Source organism: Saccopteryx bilineata, chromosome 4 (assembly GCF_036850765.1).
Source record: "Saccopteryx bilineata isolate mSacBil1 chromosome 4, mSacBil1_pri_phased_curated, whole genome shotgun sequence".
Classification (NCBI taxonomy): domain Eukaryota; kingdom Metazoa; phylum Chordata; class Mammalia; order Chiroptera; family Emballonuridae; genus Saccopteryx; species Saccopteryx bilineata.
In genome coordinates this window covers 87,321,407-87,344,440 of record NC_089493.1, presented here as the reverse complement: position 1 = coordinate 87,344,440, position 23,034 = coordinate 87,321,407, and the positions used below count along the sequence as shown (strand labels likewise).

Genomic DNA, 23,034 nt, shown 5'->3' with positions numbered 1-23,034 from the left:
TTAAATTTATGAGTATTCTACAAAAAAAAGACTTTCATGAATAATAATAAAGTCTGGTAAAATTACCCTGATCCTTGAAATAAAGTATTAGTGTTACAGAGATCAGATGTTACAAAGATCGTATAACAACCAAGGATACCCTCTCCACTCCACATACACAAAACTACAAGATGTCCGTTTAGGCAGGAGAAAGTATATCCCTTTGCCTGACCGGTGGTGGCACAGTAAATAAAGTTTTGGCCTGAAATGCTGGAAATGTTAAGGTCACCAGTTCGAAGCCCCAAGGTCCCAGTTCTAAGCCTGGGCTTATCAGCGTGGGGTTGTTTAGTTTAAGCAGGGGACTGTCCACATGATCCCAAAGCTTGACAGCTTGAGCCCAAAGGTCACTGGTTTGAACAAGGGGACACTGGCTCAGCCCTGGTCAAGGCAGGTATGAGAAGCAATCAATGCACAACTAAAGTGAAAGCAACAATGAGTTGATGCTTCTCACCCTAAAAAATAAATAATAAATAAAACTACCTATATCTGCTACATTTGTGACAAGCTGAGGTCATGAAGAAATATTATGTTTTAGGTTACTGTAAACCAAACTGTTTTTTATTTTCTCTACATTTCCTGAGAACCCCGTGGGGTCATGCTGCAGGTGGGTGGTTCCAATAGTGGTAACTAGATGTACAGTGCTTGTAAACACTTGGCATACGTTCTCACACAAACATTATAAAGGGAAGCATAGTGAAAACTATGTTGTCAGGGAAGAAAGATGGTAGCAGTGGTAGCAGGACCTAAACTGCAGCCTTCATGGCAATCCCTCTGTTATAATGTCTAGGTCTCCCCTTCACATCCAGAGGCTGTAACCCCCTAGGCAGAGCACAGAGACAGGCTTCCACAGCGCTACTGAACTGGTCACCCTGGGGACTCATCTCTTGTTCTCAGCACTGGAAGCAGTAAAGTGACCTTACAAGCTTGACCTCCGCTGCACATGAGGAGAGTGAGACTAGAATCTCCTGCAGATTCAAATGTAGGTGTCTTCTAAGGATATGCTTAATGTCTCCCCCACTGGATTCTTAAGCTCCATGAGGGTAGAGAAAATGATTACAATTCCATCTATATATCAAGAACCCAGCACACTACCAAATAACAGATTGATTTTTAAGTATTTGTTAAATAAATGACTAAACACTATGAACATGACAAAGTACTAGACAAAAAAGTTAATGACTAGACAGGGATCTCTGGAGCTGCATCTTGAATTCAGGGCAATGAGAACTGCCACCTCCTTTCATAGTCCCCAGAATGTGGCTGGACAGAAAGAGCATACAAAACAACAAGCCATCATTCTGACAGAACCCGTTCTAAGAAGACAATTCAGAAAACTTAGTTTCACTGCTCTGTATTAAGACCCGAGCATTTCTACTGGTACCTGAGCTATTCAAATCAGGTGGTTGGAAACAAGAACAATGAACTTTGGAAAAGGGACTAGTAGTATCTCTGTACTCCGGCTTCTAAAACAGCTCCACGGAGTCCTAAGATAGGTCTCTGGAACTAAAGCTGAATAGTCTGGCTCCTAAACAATCACCTGAGGTGTCTATTCTGCATAAAAAGATGTGGCCAAAAGAAATATAACAGGCACTGGAAAATGAAAAGGATTAAACACTGATTTACCACATGACCACTGCACCCAAGAGAAAGGAAAACATGTCCACATGAAAACTTGTACATGAATGTTCACAGCATTACTCACAATGGCCACAAGTGGGAAAAAAAACCCAAATAGCTGGCCCTGGCCAGTTGGTTCAGTGGTAGAGCATCTGCCCAATGTATGGAAGTCCCGGGTTCGATTCCTGGTCAGGGCACACAGGAGAAGCAACCATCAGCTCCTCCATGCCCACAGCCATGGCTAGAATCGTTTGAGCAAAGTTGGTCCCATGGCCTTGCCTCAGATGCTAAAATAGCTTTGTTGTTGAGCAACAGAGCAGTGGCCCAGATAGGCAGGGTATCACCTGGTAGGGGGCTTGCTGGGTGGATCCTGGTCGGGGTATATGCGACAGTCTGTCTCTGTCCCCCTGACTCTCATTTAAAAAACAAACACCCAAATAGCCATTAACTGATAAATATTAAATAAAATGTGATATATCCACACAATGCAACATCATTTGGCAATAAAAAGGAATAAAGTATTCATATATGGTACAACATGAATGAACATTGAACACATTATGCCAAGCAATTCCATTTAAACAAAGTATCTAGAACAGGCAAATCTACAAAGACAGGACAGTGGTTACCAAAGACTTGGAGGAGAGGGGAAGGAAGTGACTGCTGTTAAGTATAGGGTTTCTCACTGGGTGATGAACATGTTTTAAAACTGATAGTGAAGACAGTGGCAAAACTCTAAACATACAAAAAAAAATCACTGACTTGTAAAATACATGAATTGCATATAGTATGTGAATTATATCTCAATAAAGCTATTATTTAAAAGAGAAAAACATTTCTTTGGTCTCTTGAAACTTAAACAAAATATTAGATAATAAAAGACTTAAAAGATTATCCTTGTGAACCAAAATATTCTATGAAGAATTTGATAAAATTCTAGCTAAGCTACCAAAGGAATTTGGATAACTGGAAGCATAAATAGTAATTAAATTGACATTTCCCCCCAAACCATCACCAGCACCCCTGATAAAGATGCTAGACGTTCAAGAACACATTTTCACAAGTACAAAGGTTGATTATTGAATAATGGTATTTTGTTTAGAAAATTGTGATATGTAAGACAATCAGGTTCTTTCTTCTTTCTTTCTTTCTCTTTCTTTCTTTCTACAGGGACAGAGAGAGAGTCAGAGAGAGGGACAGATAGGGACAGACAGACAGGAACGGAGAGAGATGAGAAGCATCAATCATCAGTTTTTCGTTGTGACACCTTAGTTGTTCATTGATTGCTTTCTCATATGTGCCTTGACCGTGGGCTTCAGCAGACCGAGTAACCCCTTGCTTGAGCCAATGACCTTGGGTTCAAGCTGGTGAGCTTTGCTCAAACCAGATGAACCCATGCTCAAGCTGGTGACCTCGGGGTCTCGAACCTGGGTCTTTCCGCATCCCAGTCCAACGCTCTATCCACTGCACCACCGCCTGGTCAGGCAATCAGGTTCTTTTTTAATCTTTCACTTATAAGTAGTTTACTACCATTATCTTTTTTAAAAATATATTTTCAGAAAAGTCAGGCAAAAAATAGGGAAGAACTCATATACTCACACTGTGAGTTTTTGAGAAATTTTAATGATGTTAAGTCCTAATGATGCCCCATTCAGCTAGCAGCTAGCTACAATCTCACTGCAGAAATAAAACTGCCTTTAAAAAAAGTTAGTCTCAACCAAAAAGCCCATCAATAGATGACTGGATAAAGAAGATGTGGCACATATACACTATGGAATACTACTCAGCCATAAGAAATGATGACATCGGAACATTTACAGCAAAATGGTGGGATCCTGATAACATGATACGAAGCGAAATAAGTAAATCAGAAAAAACCAGGAACTGCATTATTCCATACGTAGGTGGGACATAAAAGTGAAACTGAGAGACATTGATAAGAGTGTGGTGGTTAGGGGGGGGAGAATAGGAGAGGGAAAGGGGAGGGGGAGGGGCACAGAGAGAACAAGATAGAGGGTGACGAAGGACAATCTGACTTTGGGTGATGGGTATGCAACATGATTGAACGACAAGATACCCTGGACTTGTTATCTTTGAATATATGTATCCTGATTTATTGATGTCACCCCATTAAAAAAATAAAATTATTTAAAAAAAAAAAGTCTCCAAATACATGCTTGACACTTAAATAAGCAAAAATAAACTGTTTTAGTATGCTATGGTCTTCAAACAATTTCTTGAAACATTCTATCTTTGATTTCTCTTACATAAAATTTATTCCTCTAGTGCAGGGGTCCCCAAACTGCGGCCCCCTGAGGCCATTTATCCGGCCCCCGCCGCACTTCCGGAAGGGGCACCTTTTTCATTGGTGGTCAGTGAGAGGAGCATAGTTCCCATTGAAATACTGGTCAGTTTGTTGATTTAAATTTACTTGTTCTTTATTTTAAATATTGTACTTGTTCCCGTTTTGTTTTTTTACTTTAAAATAAGGTATGTGCAGTTTGCATAGGGATTTGTCCATAGTTTTTTTTATAGTCTGGCCCTCCAACGGTCTGAGGGACAGTGAACTGGCCCCCTGTGTAAAAAGTTTGGGGACCTCTGCTCTAGTGGAACATGATCTTTGAGCTAAGCTCCAAGCAGATCTTGATTAATGATAACATCATGAGAACTTAAGAGAATTTTCTTTTTCTATCCACCAAATAAAATAATAAAATGAACTCTCCATATAGTTTTGCTTTTAAGTCATATGAAATGAAGGTTTATATAAAACTAACTGGCTGCTTTGTAATAAGGAAATATTATTCCCATAAATCTCTAACACATAAATATATCAAAGTAAATAATAAAAATAGACTATTTTTATTCTGACAATTCTGAATCCTGGAAGAACAAAGGGTTCTTTTGCCCTCTAACACTGAAGCTGGAAGGCTGTGTGGGGAAACATCAGAAATCCTATGCAACAAAAAATTCATTCTGGAGAGACTTTTTTAAAAACACTTTACTTCCTTTAATTCATGCTGGGGACTGAAAAGCCAAGAGAAATTTTAGAGTTTGGATATTTTGGGGACAGAGGTGCTGGGAGCTGACTGTAAGCTGACAGTCTGCCCAACGCCCCATTGGGCAGACTGCCTGATTGGGTTGCAAGGGGCTGTGCCTCAGGGCTCGTCCTGCCTCCTGTGTTCCCCGGAAGGACTGGAAGGAAGTTACTTCTTTGAGTAAGGTTGTGTATGTTAGGTATTGGTGGGGGGTTTTCTGTACCTGGTGGAATTCTTGAGTTGTCTCGGAAACTGTATGCTAATTTCCACTTTGCCCGGTAAATAAAGAAGGGTGCAGTTTCTGGGGGCGGTGATGTTTTTGCGGCTCTGCCAGAGCAAAAGTTACTGCTGGCAATGAGCTGTGGCTTCCTGCAGAAACTCATCTTTTATATGTCTTTAGTTCTTTATCTATATTCATCAATTTCGTACTGTCCTGCTCGAGACCCTGGAATACACTCGTCGCACGGGTAGTGACAAATTCAGTAAAGTTTCTGACACTGTGTTTCTAACAGATACAGTGTGCTGTATTAAGATTTTACAATAAAATGTTTTTTCTAAATGTTACTGAGGAGTAAAGAAGTTTAAACTACTAAAACATTTAGGATTCAAAAAAATCAGAAGCAATGCAATGGTTAACTATGAAGAGTACGTGATATTGTTACATTCCAACATATAGCACCAAAAGCCTCCATAACAATTAACTGTAAACTTAAAAAAAGGTAAAACAACTGAGTAACAGAAGTTTAAAATTGAAGAAGATAGTAAAGTTAAATATTGTGACAGTTTTGCCATACGTACCTCAGATGGCCCACTGCCCTGGTTCGTACCAGAGAAAGAAGAATATAATCATTCTGTTGACCTTGAAATCTGTCAACAGTTGTCACCTAGAAAGAAAAAAAATGGTAAACATGGTATATTTTCAATAATAAGACTCTAGAAATATTGTTTAAATGATGTACTAGAAATAAAAATCTTTTTTATTCAGTGAGAAGAGGGGAGGCAGAGATACAGATTCCTGCATGTGCCCTAATTGTAATCTACCCAGCAAGCCCACTAGGGGGCAATGCTCTGCCCATTTGGGGCATTGCTCCATTGCTCAGCAACTGAGCTCTTCCTAGCACCTGAGGCAGAGGCCATGGAGCCAACCTCAGCACCCAGGGCCAACTTGCTAAAATCAAGCTATGGCTGTGGGAGAGAAGGAGAGAGAGGGAGAGAGAGAAGGGGAGAGAAGAGAAGAGAGGAGGAAAGATAGGGAAAGGATGAGAGACAGGGAGAGGATGAGAGAGAAAAGTGAAAGGGGGAGGGGTGGAGAAGCAGATGGGCACTTCTCCTGTGTGCCCTGACCGGGAACTGAACCCAGGACATCCACACGCCGGGCCGACGCTCTATCACTGAGCCAACCAGCCAGGGCCATAAAAATATTTCTTTCAAAATAATCCCAAAACAAACATGACCATATACTTGAAATTCAAAGGGCACATTAATGAACACTAACTATGAAATAAACCACAGTAACCGGATAAGGTATGTCCCTATTTTAGTCACACTTAGGGCATTCATCTTCACCTCTGTAACATTCTTTCTGCACGAAACTACTCAACTCCATGAAGCAGGGACTGTGTCTAACTTATTTTCCAATATCCCAGTTTGATGCCCAGCAATTAACTTATTTTGCTCACTTACTGTTTAATATATTTTTAGTTCTCATCTACAGAATTCCTCTGTCAAAAAATAAGCAAGTCATCTTCCTAATACTTCTTGTTCAGTTTGGAAATACGTGTACAAATAAGGAAGCTCAGGGAGCTTTTGGTCTCACACTGGCACTCAGCCATTTATCTCCTTTTCATTATATCACAAAAAGTTTAAATGTTTATCCTGCACACACTACAATCATGATCCTACATTTAGAAAGTTAACTATTCTTTTTAAGTTCACTTTACAGAGGTATAATTTACATACAATAAAATTCACTCACTTTAAGTGTAAAATTTGATAAATTCTAAATATATAACCACCATCACAATAAAAATTCCCAACACCTCAGACCTCTTTGTTGTCAAATCTGCATCCCAACTCCAGGCAACCAATGACCTGTCATTATAGATTTTTTATAATAGTCCTGTCATTATAGATTTTTTTCCTCATTGGTTCTAGAATTCCGTAAAAATGAAATATCATAAATTATGTATCTTTTTTGTCTAACTTCTTTTACTCAGCATAATGTTTCTGAGATTCATCCCTATGCTCATACTTTTTCACCGCTCATCAGTATTCCACTGAGTGCACATATCACAATTTGTTTATCCATTTACTTGTTCACTGTATTTGGGCTGTCTCTAGTTTGGGGCTATTTTTAATAAATCCGTAAAGAACAATCTTGTATTAATATTTTTGTTATATTTTCACTGCTGTTGGATAAAAGCTAGGAGTGAAATTGCTGAGCTGTATGGAAAGTGTGTTTATGACTTTATAAGCTTTGTTTTTCAAAGTTGCTATACCACTTTATACATCCACCAGCAATGCTCCACATCCTTGCCAACACTTAGTATATGTCAATCTCTATAATTTTAGCCATTCTGTTAGGTGTGTAGTGGTACCTCATTGTAGTTTCTGTTTGCATTTCCCTGCCAGAGAATGATGGTAAGCACTATTTCACAGGCTTACTGGCCATTCATTTGTCTTCACGTGTGAAATATCTGTTCAATATCTTTGCCAGTTTAGTATTGGGTGTCTTCATTTAACAATGACTTTCATAAAAGTCTTATATTCTGGACACAAGTTCTTTGCTCTTGTGTGTGGATGTCGTACTTGGAATTTCTGTTGCCAGCCTGACCATACATAGAGCTTATCTAAGAACTGGGCTCACAAATGGGGAATGGCCGCGCAAAAGGATGAAATGAAACTTGGTCTTTGATGACATCACTGAGTCATGTGACGACACCCTGGAGCATTGCTACTTTCATTTTATTGTAGGAAAGAGCAACTTTCTTTATTATTTTTTTTACTGAATTATTGGGAGACACTGATTAACAAAATTATACAGATTTCAGGTGCACAATTCTACAATTAATCATCTGTACACTATATTGTGTATTTACCACCCCAAGTTCTGTATTACTTAAGTTTTTCTGTTATTATGGGAAAAAAAACTCAGATATTGAGGTCCTTTTATTTCTAAACTTTCTATATTTCAAAGTTACTAGTTTTTTATTTTTTCTCTCTGTATCCCATATGCAGTGTTCTGTAGCAGTGCTTCTCTACTGCTGGTCCGCGAAAGAGTTAACCACACCCTGATGTTATATGAAGATTACAGCCCCACTGATCTTAGTTGAATTCACTTATTCCCAGGGTGATTTCTGCCTTAGCAGTCCCCAAAATAATTCTCCTATTTTCACTGTAAAAGAGTTGAAAACCACTGCTTTTACAGTGTCTGTTTCTCATCATAGTCCTTTCTATTTTGTCTTCAACTCTACGGTTTCATTTTAGTTTCCTCCAGTTCACGTTTCATCTCTTCCTGAGTTCTTCAATTTCTCTAACTGTAGCCTCCCTCACAGATATGATTACTTCGTTAAGTACTCTAACATTTAACGCCAAATGTGTATTCAAAATTTTCATCTGTTCCAGGCCAACATATTTTCTGAAACAAGCATCTTGTCAATTAGTAATTTTGATGTTCTTTATCTGATTTTATTCCTCTATTAATCGAGCTTGTGTTGGTTTCCTTTTCCCCACTATTTTCATCACTGAATGGTTTCTTAAAGAAACTACTTATTATGCAAGAGATTAGGCTGGAGTGAGCAGTACTGTTTTCTAAAGGCTGGATGGTTTCACAACAGAAGGTTCTCTTTCCTTGTGCTACTATAGAGATGGTCTACTTACAAATAAAACTACTGCAAACATAGCTCGCCTGTAGGCTTCTCTGAGCCAGGCTGGAATGAGGAAAGCTTCTGCTCACCCCATTCCTGTATCCACTGTTGAATAACAGGGATGTGGCTCTTACCCTTCAGAGTGACCCTCACATTCCAAAAGGTTACTTTTACTAGCACTTTCAAGACTAGTCCCTAAATGCTCTTCTTCCCACATTTCCTTCCTAACATTAGTCACCCTCCCTGGGTCATCTCACTGAAAAGTTCTTCTTCTCTTCTCCCGATTTCCTCTTACTTTTGGATTATTTCCAAGAAAAGGCGAAAGCTTTTATACAGCCATCATTACTATCTGTTTTGTTACTCTTTTAAATTTTTAACCCTTTACTGATAAAAATCAAGCATACTCATTTTTATTTGATATTACTTCATCGTATCACATAATTAAAAACGTAAAAAAATGTCCTGGGTCTGGCAGTTCCTCATTTACGTGGACATGACCACAAAATAGTTTTCCCACTAAGTTTCCTTTCTGCTTCTTCGCTAGCATTCAGCCTGTTGGGGACATTTTATTAACCCTCACTGGCTTTCATTTCCTACATCAGCACTGGCCAATATAAATATACCACAAGCTAGGTATGATTTTGTAACAGCCATCGGTAATCACTGAGAGTTTCAAGAGCTGTCTTAGGGCTCTGTAGTCTTGCAGATGTCCTCTGGTCACTGGGTTGTCCTTCCGGGTTGCTAGTGACCAAAAGTCTGATGTGATCACATGATCATCCTATATTTCTGTTAGATAAGACTGACTGACCTAACAACTGTAGATTGAGCAAAAATTATTTTTAAAAGGGATTAAGACTCAAACTCAGGAGGAACTAAAGCAGTAGAAGGAATCATAACATGTGAAATTCCTTAAATAAAAATTTATTAACTTTAAGTAATTATGCCTATGCTACACATAATTAAAAAAACATCCTAGGTCTGGATGAACTTTACAATTTTCCTTTATATTCAAGAAAAAGCATTCCCCTATCAACATACAATACAAAGTAGTACAAATTACACCATAGCAAACAAAACAAAAAAGAATACAATTCTTATTCTTATTTCTACTCTAACAGTATCTGAATAACATAATTTTGTTATCCATCATTTTGCCAATACAAGGTTTTAGAAATGTTTATTTCTGATTATTGTCAATAAAAGTCTTCAGTGTGGTAGTTGAGGCAGAAGTTCAAAGCAAACCAATAACACTGTCTACAGGATTGCCAGAGAATTATTTAGAGTTCCTATTATTGCATTTTCTCATGTCTTAAAAGACGGCAAAAAGACAAAGTGGAACAATATAAATAACTTGTAATAAATATAAATCTTTCCATCTTATCAACATCATAAGAGAACATATGTATTATAGTCACAAAATTACCTTATTTGGTCTTCCAATCAATGGATTGCTCCCACATCGTCTATTTATAATGTCACGAATAAGATGTTTTTGCCCATTATAGGTTGTCAGAATACTGATCTTGTCGGCAGGGTAACCAAGTAAACACAGGTACATGAAGAGGGCCACTGCATATTCTGCCTCTCCAAGATTCTGTAATGCAAATATAATCAGACTGAGCTTTGATTTCCTTTTGTTTCAATTTTATAGAGAAAATGGTAACTAGCACAACTTTTTCATTTATCATACTTTAAGAGGTGAAGAGTTAATAATTTGGACAAGTGAACATCTTACACAAAACTGATGAATAACCTTATCCTAGATTAACACTGATAAATAAACACAGAATAATGCAATTATTACCCTTTGACATTTGCAATATATCTGTAATATATGGAACATCATAAAATAAAAGTTCCCAACTTAAAGACATAATTATTTCTGGGACCACAACAATCACAATACAGACTCCTAATATTCTGCTACTGTGTACTGGAAATATAGTAACAGAAAGGAACATTAACACAAAGGAGCAAGGTAGCTGTCTTAGAAGGTAGTATAAAATCCAGTCTAATAGCATATATATCTAGCAGTACTGTAGTCACTTCTCAATTTTTACAAAATGTGTTTCCTTCTTCAAATGTTATGGTATTTTTTGTGTTTTGTGTTTGTTCTCCCAAATTGGTCAGTTTGTCTTACCATGATGTTAGACTTGTTAAAAATTTGGGGGGATGTGTTTAAAACCAAGGCTTACTTGAACTTGAAGTCAGAGAGCATACAAAGGCTATTATTTATATTTAGTCCAGTTCAGTAGAGACTAAACTGAAAGTAATAGGTGAGGGAAGAAAGTAAAATGAGAATATAAGCAAAACATGAAAAGCAAATAAGAAAGACATGTCAAAGCAACTGGAAAATAACAAGACCTTTAAAAAAATCATTTATATTCTGGTGACACTTACAGCTTGACTTGTCTCTTAAATTTTGAGTTCTTTGCAAGACAGGAGGGAAAAGAAGCCACATGGCTGTAAATCTTATCAATTTTCTTATCAATAGCAAACTATACTTATCTAACCATCAACTCTAATACAGGTAAAAGAACAAATCTTTTGGTATACATACTGCTACATCTTTCTGTATAGATTATTAGTATATAATTTTATGTTCCTTTTTAAACATAAAATGTGACACTTTAGACATACTTAAAGCTTGATATTTTAAATTTAATACAGCATAAGCATTTTCCTGTCAGTAAACCAAGTTATAATGCTATCATTCTTAGTGGCAGTTCAGTATTTCATTATAGGGACTAAGGAATTAATTTGTACTGATAAGACATTTAGGTTCTCATTCCCAAAATAATTCACACACACACACACACACAAAACGATAAACATTTTAGCATATAAGTCTTTGCAAATTCATCTAATTTATTTTTTAGGATAAATTTCTAGAAGTGCGAGCATCATGCTTTTAATGCATACTGACAATCTGTCTCTCAAATTACTTTCCTAGTAGCATTGCATGAGTATAAAATATCCCCAAAAGTACTCCAACAAAGTATTATCAGAGATGAAAACATGTTCCAATGATTTGTACTTGCTATAAATCTATGTCTTGTGTGTGTGTGTGTGTGAACTGCATATTCTTGTCCTTACTGCATTCTTCTACTGGGACACTGATTTTTTTTAAGTGATTTATAAGAGTTCTATATACATTCAGACTTCAACCCATTGTTCATTAAATGTTGAACATACATTTCTTCTTAAACTAATATTTTTCTTTATGATTTTTGCTTTTGGTAACCAGGTTAATAAGATTTTTCTCACCCCAACATTATGTATTCATCCATATTTTCTTCTTTCTAGAAAGTTCACTTATGATTTCTTTTGTGTACATATCTTTAATCATTCTGAAAGTAAACTTTTCCTGTTGTATGTGAGGAGAGAATCTAACTTTTCTTTATTCAGTGACTAGCCAAATGGTTCTACATCACTGATTTAGGTAGTAATTTAGCCCAGCAAAATGAACTCAAAAGCTTTTTTTTCTTACCTGATAAAAGTAAGGGTTAGGTTCCGACTCGCCCACTCCCTGGAAATCCTCCACGTTGATGAGCTGGAAGTCGTACAGCAGGCCAGCGTTGGCTGTACTGAACTCCGGCAGGAGCTGCACGTGGGGCAAGTTGCCCAGTTTCTTGTACCGCCAGTTGTAGAGGTTGCACAAGCTTTCCAAAGACAAACCCCCCACAGAAAAGATTAGCAAGGTCAAATCCCGTTCAACATACAGAAGGGTGTTTCTGAGAAACCCTGCTCTTCCTCTTAACTTTGTGTTACCTGTGCTATGCTCACTCTTCTAGCAGTCAAGCTTTTCAACTTATGCCTCCCTGCTTCGCCTAACCAAATCAGAAGACACACGCTATTACAGAAACAACAGCTCCACTGTGGTCTTTGAGGGAAACGGTATTTTTACTCAAATTAAAAATAGGGAAAAGTCTGTAAATGTAGAATAACTTTGAGGTAAATATGAGATGGGGCCTGTATACTTTATGAAGCGAGAACTGGTGTGTTCTTATTCACCTTTAGTTTCATGTTTTAACACGGTATTAACTGTCTTTCAGGGGCACGCAGAAAAAAGGGACAGTGGAAAACATAATTTGGTTAATTCACACCCCCTGCCAAAGGCAATAAATAAAAGTGCTTTCAGATTTGTAGACGGCAGGTGCCTGGACAGCAGGGAGTGCGAAGAGCTTACAGAGAAGATGTTATCAAGCACTTGGATGATGGAACTAATGCCCTCAGATGGGAGCAACCCCTCCCTCAGCCCCCACCACTGTACCTTGCTCTGGCTCTCCCTTGGGCATCGAGGTCCACGGTAGGAACTCCTACCCGCACAAAGCGAGTGAAGAGAGACTGCTCCATGTTGGAATACTTCTGAAAGGCCATGTTCTTAATGACGGGAGGTAATTGGTGATGATCCCCAATCATAATCCACCGCTTTAGTCGGCTAAAGCCATCCTGAGGATTCTAGAAATGACAAGTGAGGAAATGGCAAAATACTCTGATACACTGCCCTGCTAGTCTCCAATGTACTGCACAAGATTCTTGCTGTTCACAAAATGGCTTTACTAGCTCACTACTTCTTCATATTCACCAGCTCCACAGAGAGGAATCTGGCAGAATTAGGCTGACTTATGATGAATCAAGTGTGGGTACCACTGCCCTTGGCTGACAGGTGTGAGGAAGGAGGGTGGATTAAGAAGGCAATTTACCTATTTAACAGGTAGGGTAACCCAGAGTTCTGGGAGGCTCAGGTCAGAATTAGGCAAAGGTGCGGCAAAAGAAACAAATGCCCAGGATGGGAAATAAAATGATGTCAAAGTAAACACCTTCTATCACAATTATATGCCAAGAGTCAATTTTGAATACCCCAAAGCAGTAAGAATTATACCTCCTTTAATTCCCTAAGCTGCTATTTCAATTTCCTACTGTCTCCTTGCTCCATGAAATATATCCTGATAAAATAAACTACAAGTCCCAAATAACTTGGCTTATGAAAGTACTTTGGAACCCAATTTATCTATAAATTAGAGCAGTCTCTATTCTTAAATTGAGAACTCCACATTATGTCTTTAATCTTTCCATAGTAAAGATTATTATACAATAAGAAACATACTTAAACATCATCATTTAGCTCAAAAAATGTAGGCATAAAATAAAAAAAGCAATGTACTTAATAAACACAAAAATAATTCCAAAAACAACTCTATCAAACAAAGTGTAAAAATATCTTCACTCTAAACTGCATAAAAATGCAATTTTCTTGATTAAAATTACTAAATATTTTCAAAACTTATAAACTGAATTTTTAAATACTACTTTCAGATACAATACAAACTACTAAATAACCAGCGACTAGATTAAAAGAAGTTCAGAGGCTTAAAACAGAATATTAAACATTATGAAGTTTAGGAGAACATATAATGATGGCAATTAGAAACCCCCAAATTATCTAGTTTTCTGATGCTGCCCCTGAAAATTTTAAAATTCCATTTTCTTTGTCTCAGACATCAGTACCTTACCTGTAGAAGAAGAGGTATGAATGTTTCTATCTCTAATATCTGAGCAGCTTCCTCCATTAAAATGTTGTCATACTAAGAAAGAGAAAGAAATAAAAGCTTGTAAAAAAGACAGCTTGAAAGCCAAACAATTACCATCATAACCACAACTACCATGCCAAAAATAAAAAACAACCCTCAATAATTTCAGATAAAAATAACAACATACGAATTATTCAAAGAGCAAGTTCACACTTATTTATCATTATGCCTCTGCCTCTCCAATTCAGGTCTTGAACCTCTAGGAAGCCCCCCAAATCAATGTTTTTCAATCGCTGATCTGCCAGAAATTTCATGCCAGTCTGAGAAAGAGTTAACCACTCTGATGTATGAAGATTTTAGATCCAAGTATCTTAGTTAAATTCGTTTATGCTCAGGGTGATGCCTTAGAGATCCCTGAAATAATTCTATTTTCACCAGTCCCCAAATGTAAGAAGGTTGAAACCACTGCCCTAAATATATAACTGCATTGAGGAGATCTTGTATATAGCATTTAAGTTCTACATAAACAAGAATCAATTATGATTATATATATATATGTGTGTGTGTGTGTGTGTGTATATATATATGTACATATATGAGGTCAATACCAACAGTACTTTTTTTCCCTTTTACTTCAAAACTTTTTAAAATTAGTTTATATTCAATATTATTTTGTATTAGCTTCAGGTATTCAGCATAGTGGTTAGCCAACCATACGTGTTCCCTCTGATATTTCCAGTACCCACCTGGCTGGCACCTTACGCTTATTACAATATTATTAACTATTATTTCCTATGTTGTACTTTACATCCCCATGACTATTTTGTAACTATCAAACTGTACTTATCCATTAGTATTCTTATCATAAGTAGTATTTTGGGAAATTTTTTTTCTTATTAATCCTACCCAGCACTCAACAATCTCTTGTTTCAGGCCCTGGCATCCCATATACCACCGATGTCAATTCTGCCTTCAAAATCTCTCTCTCGAATCTCTTCATTTTTCTCCATTTCTACTACCAGTATCACTCTAGTCTAAGCGACTACTCTGACTACTGCAAGCAATCTCTTTACTAGTCCCTCCCCTCTGGTCTTGCACCACCTAAATCACTTCACCTCCCTGGCATCAAACCCTTCATTGGCTTGCAGTTGTCTTAGGAAAATAATTCCTTAATGTGGCCTGCAAGAGATGTGTTAACTTATGGCCTATTGGCAACCTGGCCCCTGCTCTCCTCTCCTACTTTATATGTCATCTTTCTCCTTACTTAGTAAGCTTTAACCATGGTGATCTACCATATTTTTTGCTCCATAAGATGCACTTTCCCCCCCAAAAGTGGAGGGGAAAATACCTGTGCATCTTATGGAGAGAAAAATACGGTGTTTTATTAAATATTTTAACACACCATTTTGTTCAGAATATTTTTTTCTTATTTTCTCTCTTAAAACCCTAGGTGTGTCTTATGGTCAGGTGCATCTTATGGAGAGAAAAATATGGTATTTCATTTTCTCAAATGGCAAAACCTTCCCAGCCTCTGGTCCTCAGCAGATGCAATTCTCTTTTTACTTTCTGTCTTCTTGGCTCTTACTAATTCCTGAAGTGTCAGGTTAACCCCCACTAGTATCTAGGCCTTCTCTGACCACCCTCCCAATCTGAAATGGGTTTCACGTGTTCTTTCCCTTTGTCTCCCAGCACATCACAATTTTTATTCTGTGTATTTACTTGATTGATGCCTATACCCTCCCTCTAGTCCAGTTTACAGTAATGTTAGACACTGCACATTTGTAAAATAAAATAAAGTCTTTCTCCACATATTGAAATTTTATTCTTGCTTTGATTACTTTTATCTGCCTAAATCTCTTGTAGATTAATTCTCAACATGTTTTATCTTTCCCCTCTAATTCTGATTGCTACTTAGTGTATCTTTTTTTTTTCCATTCTTTTAAGTGAGAAGAGGGGAGATAGTAAGACAGACTCTGGGCATGCACCCAAACTGGAATCTACCAGGCAACCTCCATCTTGGGCTGATGCTCAAATCAACCAAGCTATTTTTAGTGCCTCAGGCTGATCTGCTCAGACCAACTCAGCTATCTTCAGCTCCTGGGGCCAACACTTAAACCAACTGAGCCACTGGCTGCAGGGAGGGGAAAAGGGAGAGAAGCATATGGTTGCTTCTCGTGTGCCCTGACTGGGAATCAAACCCAGGACATCAGTACACTGGGGTGACACTCTATCCACTGAGCCCATTGGCCAGGGCTTATTTAGCGTATCTTACTCCTTGTTTTATTGTTAAGATATTTCTTTGAGGATCTCACTAGGTACCTTTTAGAGTGTCTTTGCTTTCTTTTTACAAGGTTTTCTCCTCTTATTTTGTTTTGAAAGAAAGTGGATGGTAGAGGATATTTACTCTTAATGCTTAGTTAACTCTCTCTTTTTAAACTAACTTTATATAGCCTATAATATCTGCACTACTCATTTTTATCAAAATATGCTTGCTCTATATCTGTGAAAGATAGATAGCTGAGCTGGGTTTCCACTGAACATGATGAAAGTTAAAAGTTCAATTCTGCACTGTTCCATATATTACAAAAGCTTTAGACATGTGGCTAGACATCTTCTCTAACTCTGATACTGAATTTCTCTATTACAATGATTAATTAGGTCATCCTGGTGGGAGCTTAGAAGGAGGAGTTCAAAAGCTGCATTACACAAAAGTCTCTGCATAGACTCCCAGGATAACAGACACAATATGCAAAACAGAAGGGCAGAAGCTAAAGGAGACAACCTAAAGAGCCTGCATTTTGAATATCTCTAAAACTGTAATGCAATTTAACTGTAAAAATATATCTATACACTCTACTTTTTAAAAAAGAGCTTTTATCACAAAGTAAAATTATGACATAACTCTACTGGAAATATTAGGAAGAAGAAAGACCACAAATGTGTATGCATGTCTCCTTGGGGACAGCACAGAGTCAAAGACAATACCTAAAATGGAATTTAACATTCTTTATTGATACAGATTAATAACAAAGAAAATACTGAAACTGCCGGAGGACTGGATAGTTGGGGAGAATCAGGGAGTAGGGAACTGCCTTTTAAAATTTTTAAGTAGACCTATAGGTTTTTAAGCTCTTAAACCACACACATGTATAAGCTGAATAAAAATAAAACTTTAAAATTAAAAACAGCCTGACCAGGCAGTGGCGCAGTGGATAGAGCGTCAGACTGGGATGTGGAAGACCCAGGTTCGAGACCCCGAGGTCGCCAGCTTGAGCGCAGGCTCATCTGGTTTGAGCAAAGCTCACCAGCTTGGACCCAAGGTCGCTGGCTCGAGCAAGGGCTACTCAGTCTGCTGTAGCCTCATGGTCAAGGCACATATGAGAAAGCAATCTATGAACAACTAAGGTGTCGCAACGAAAAACTAATGATTGATGCTTCTCATCTCTCTGTTCCTGTCTGTCTGTCCCTATTTATCCCTCTCTCTGACTCTCTCTCTGTCTCTGTAAAAAAAAAAAATTAAAAACATAAAACATCTAAGAGATACTATCAGCACCAACGCTATCTTTAGATGTGTAGCACATGTAAGTAAAGAAAATGATTAATGAAAATGTGATAAATTACAAGTAATGTTTTTTAGCATATGCATGTGGAAAGCTTCATGAAAGCATAATATACTGGTTATAATCGCAGCATGTTCCCTTTTTATTGAACTGATATATATATATATATATATACATTTTTTTGTATTTTGCTGAAGTAAAAAGCAGGGAGACAGAGAGAGAGACTCCCACATGCGCCCAACTGGGGTCCACCTGGCACGCCCACTGGGGGTGATGCTCTGCCTGTTTGGGGCATTGCTCTGTCACAATCGGAGCCATTCTAGTTCCTGAGGTGGAGGCAGTGGAGCCATCCTCAGCGCCCGGGGTCAACTTTGCTCCAATGGAGCCTTGGCTGTGGGAGGGGAAGAGAGAGATAGATTGAAAAGAGAGGGGGAAGGGTGGAGAAGCAGATGGGTGCTTTTCCTGTGTGCCCTGGCTAGGAATCAAATCCGGGACTTCCACATTCCAGGCCGACACTCTACCACTGAGCCAACCGGCCAGGGTTATGTCAGTTCCAATAATAAAACACTTAGATGAAACATTCTCACTAATAATTTGCAAAAGGTTAACGTCATGCTACCTTTTAATAAATTATATTTGTCCTATTTAAACGCCTGAGGAACCTCTCATCCAGGATAACAATTCTATCACTTTGACTTTATTTAGCACCTATCTCTCAGTAAATTCAAAACATTAAAAATTGTCAGTCACTTTTATCAAGAACAAATGCTGTGCAAACTAGCACACAAACCCTATTTTAAATAAGCACAGATAAACCAGTTACAAGGAAGGTAAATGATTTGCACTAAAATCAGTGTTTAGGTCAGTATCACAAGCAAAGTCAGAGTCTACAAATTCCAATTTACTGCTCAATTATTACATTCCATTTCAACTGAGTCACAGGCTAACAGGCTATGTCATCCCCTTTAGCTCTCTGGTCTTTATCACACGATGAAGTCATTTTGATACCTCATCCTTACAGTCTAAATAAGAGTATTCCATATCCTCACATGGAAGGCTTTTTATTTATTGAATTAACAAATAAGTGGGACTGAATATATGCTTAAAACATGAGCAATGCAAGCATATAGATGTTTAATAAGTGAAAAACTGTGCCAAATATTATTTTTACAGATTTTAGTTCTGTTCAAAGATTTTTGCACATAGTGAAATTATATCAATCTACCTTAACAAGAACTAGGATTTGGTTAGATAATCATGTGGTTATAATGTTACTTAATGGACATATTATTGATTTAGAAAACTTACATTTAGAGTTCACTAATATCAATATAAGAAGTTATTATCACTTTTAAGAGACATTTTTAAGTAATTATAAATGAACACTTCAGCCCTGGATGGTTGGCTCAGTGGTAGAGCATTGACCTGGCATGTGGAAGTCCTGGGTTTCATTCTGGTCAGGGCACACAGGAGAAGCAACCATCTGCCTCTCCCCCATCCTCTTCCTCCCTCTCTTTTTTCTTTCCCACAGCCATGGCTTGATTGATTCAAATGCATTGCCCTTGTATGCTGAGGATGGCTCCATGGAGCCTCTGCCTCTGACGCTAAAAATACCTCAGCTGCGAGCATGGGCTCTAGATGGGCAGAGCATCAGAGCCAGACAGGGGTCACCAAGTTGATCCTGGTCAGGTATATGTGGGAGTCTATCTCCACTCTTCTAACTTAAATAAAAAACAAACAAATAAATGCAAACTTCAATAAAAAGTGAGCCAATCTCCAAGGGAAATGGTCTACATTAAAAAAAAAGAAAAAAATAACTAAAACATAAGTCTTTACCTTGAAACCCAACTTGACTAAATCATGTCGTTTTAAAGCAGCATGAGTACAGGTCATGGCAATAATCTTGGCTTCTTTCACCAAGAGGTATTTAGATCTGTCCAGTCCACTTCGAAGCAGCTCAGAGGCCCTGAATTCCTGTTAGGGTAGGAGAGGGCGGTGAGAGATTATTTTAGGAAAATAAACATAATATATGCATATAACCACACACACAATCCAGTTAATCAAACTTTATTCCTCAGAACTTAACTATAATAAATATAAGCTAGGCCTAAAAAGTCTTAATTCTTTTCATTATTAATTAGGAACTAACTGAATTCAAATAGTAGTTGACATTCAAGCTATAATTTGGACTTTTTTTGTATAAAGTTAAACATGTACAACATCAACAAGAATACTACCTAAAATATCAATCACTACACTACCTCTATGACTCAAGGTTCCTCCATGGAAACTGAAACTATTTCAAGTATTCATAACAAAGAGGATTTAGTGCAGGGGACTGGTGACACAGGTCACAGATGAGCAGAAACGCCAATGAGGGACCAGTGAAGTAACCCAGAGATTAGCAACAGCAGAAAGTTATGACGTCCCTAGGCAAAGAAGGACAAAAGAGGAGACAGTGCTATCAGAGCCCAGGGACAAGGGTTCCTGCTTATTCTTGGTATCACAGAGGGCCGGGCCAGCAGAAACTCGGGTCACACAAGAGATAAAGCCCCAGGCAGAGAGAGGTGGTGGAGAAATAAGCTGGCTTCGCCTTTTCTTCTATTTCTACTATATTTCTTATAGACTAAACCCAGCAAGAGTCAGCTAACATGGGAAGGTGGGGAATCTCTCTAAGGATAAGCCCTAGCATGGCAGTGGATCCGCCATGGAGCAGAGCAACAGAGGGATGTGAGGAGTCAACAAGCCCAACAGAGTACCAATAACACATTTTAGCACATCTAAACATTATATCATACTTCAGATTTTTTAAATAATAGTTTTGCTTTTTATATAAGTAAAACATTACAGGTATAGGTGAGGTACCCTGTATAATCTTGTCCCCATCCCCTCACCAGATAACTACTATAATAATTATATGTTTTTATCCTTTTACTTTCTGTTTATATAATTACAAATATACTATAATATTTTTTGCAGGTCTTAATTTTTATTTATTAAACTATTATTCAGTATTTATCATTCATCCACTTCACATATCAAGATACCAATATTTACTGAACACATATTATATGTCAGATACTGTTCTAGAATATAGGGAGACAATCATATTTAAAAGTACTATACAGTGGTCCCTCGTCTATCGCGGGGATTAGGTTTCAGAACTCCCCCAACTCCTGGCGATAGGCGAAAACCTGCAAAGCAGCGACCTTATATTTATTTTATTATTTATATATTTTTTAAGGTTTTATAAACCCTCCTCACACTCTTATAAGTCTTTCCCCACACTGTTATTAACCTTTTCCACTTATTTTGATTATTTTACCGCAAAAATAATTAAAATAATAAATATATAAAAATACATCTATACCGCAAAATCTCGCAATATAGCGAAAAGTCCACAATACAAAATTAGATATATACAATTTAAAAATCCGCGATACAGTGAGACTGCAAAAAGTAAATTGTGATTTGGCAAAGGATGACTATAAAGATAAAAGAGGCAAAGTCTCTCTGTCCTTTCACCTGGAACAATCCTAAACCTTCTTACTGAGGAATCTAAATCTGAATGTGATCCCTTGACAGGATTACTAGACTCCCAATGATGTTTTCTGTAAGCAATGAGAAAAGCAGGAAGCAGCCTCGGTCCCTGGGTTCCGGACACAGTCTTCTCTGTCCTCTGGTACAGTGCTGATTCTATTTCCCCTGGGTAGCCAGGCCCTACCATCCTGCCTAACCAGCAACCTCCACTTTTGCATCCTGAAAAAGAGGCAAGAAGAACTCAGACCGGCCATGTGGCAGTCTCAAATTCCAATTCAAAGAACCATTGTTGAATCTTCTGATGAAAACATTTGTTTCTTGAATATTAAGACTTTTAATACCAGAAAAGACAAAATAATGTGCATTCAATTCATATCTTAATATTGACTTATTTCTTGAACTAGAACTATAAATATTTACAATAAGCTCACTTAAAAGTAACAGTCCGGTTTGTTAGATTTGAGTATTTCATTTACTTGACTTAAAAAACAACAAAAAAATGGCACTGGATGGTTGGCTCAGTGGTAGAGCATCAGCCTGATGTGTGGAAGTCCCAGGATCGATACCCGTCAGGATACACAGGACAAGAAACCACCTACTTCTCTACCCCTCCCCCTTCTCTCTCCCTCTCTCTCTCTCTCTCTTCCTCTCTGCAGCTATGGCTCAAATGGTTTGAGCAAGTTGGCCCAGGGTACTGAGAATGGCTCCATGGCCTTGCCTCAGGTGCTAAAATAGCTCAGTTGCCAAGCAATGGAGTAGCGGCCCCAGATGGACAGAGCATCACCTGGTAAGGGACTTACTGGGTGGATCCTGGTGGGACACATGCGGGAGTCTGTCTCTCTGCCTCCCTGCCTCTCACTTAATAAAACACAAAACAAAAAACAACTACATTTAAAACCTTTAAAAGTAAAAGAACTTGAGAATCCTCACCTCAAGCTGTGTAAAGATTTTTTTAATATGCCTAAAACATCCTTCAGCAATTTCCATGTCTTCTTCATAAGATCGACCTTTAAAAATGGGTTGAGGGGCATTTGCAAAGTATTCATGAAAAGGGAAGAACTTGGAGACTTCTGAAACATTTGGCGACATGGTACCTTTATTTTTTACTTTGCTGATATATTCTTCCCAACGAGACATTACCTATAAAAAAAAGGGACTTGAAGTAAAATTTGTTAGCTAATTATCTTTTTTGAATGATAAAGTAAAAAACATTAGTAAAAACAAGATGTTAGGTACATAAAAAGAAATCTTTGACCCAAAATAACTATTTCTTATCAAAGCAGTAATGGAAAAGCCCTTCTTTCATAAAAGTAACCTTTAAGATTATAAAGAAAAACAGCTTTAATCAAAAATGTAGAGGGTGGGGGGAAAACTTCAGGGTCATCTCATGAAAGTTGATCTCAGACATTTCAGACTCTCCATTTGTGCAAGATAGTTTATTACTGAGGCCTAAAGCAAATGAAGATTTTTTATGATCTCCGTTTTTCTTCATATATGGTAAAGTTCAGCTTTAGTAGTTTTTTAAATCCATTTGGTTCTTAACCATTCTCCCAGACTTTTGTGATTATTTTAGTTCTCTCTGATAGATTTATAAAAACTTCTGGTTAAATTGTGTATCCATTTGAAAGCTCATTTATGACTTTTGTGATAGAATTCAATTACATCCTGGTATAATGTTAGCTATGCCTCTACCATAAAGTTTCTACTTAATTAACTTCAAGTTTTGTAATTTTCCGGTCTTTTTCTGTTACAACTTCAGTGTTTCTCCAAGTGTGGTCCTTAAGAAGACTATCTGGGAGGCTAAATAAAAATTTAGATTTTTAGATGCCACTCTAAAAATCTT

At 37.6% G+C, this 23,034-nt stretch overlaps 1 protein-coding gene across 1 annotated transcript in view; it reads right to left on the bottom strand.

Annotated features, from left to right (window-relative positions):
- Positions 1-23,034, bottom strand: part of AQR (aquarius intron-binding spliceosomal factor) — a 117,380-nt gene that overhangs the window by 14,613 nt on the left and 79,733 nt on the right. The window contains exons 26-32 of the mRNA XM_066277202.1: positions 22,122-22,331; positions 19,488-19,625; positions 14,074-14,145; positions 12,831-13,018; positions 12,048-12,219; positions 9,981-10,151; positions 5,490-5,575 (exon numbers count right to left, since the gene is read on the bottom strand). Coding sequence (XP_066133299.1) covers positions 5,490-5,575; positions 9,981-10,151; positions 12,048-12,219; positions 12,831-13,018; positions 14,074-14,145; positions 19,488-19,625; positions 22,122-22,331 — 1,037 coding nt within the window. The remainder of the gene's footprint in view (positions 1-5,489; positions 5,576-9,980; positions 10,152-12,047; positions 12,220-12,830; positions 13,019-14,073; positions 14,146-19,487; positions 19,626-22,121; positions 22,332-23,034) is intronic.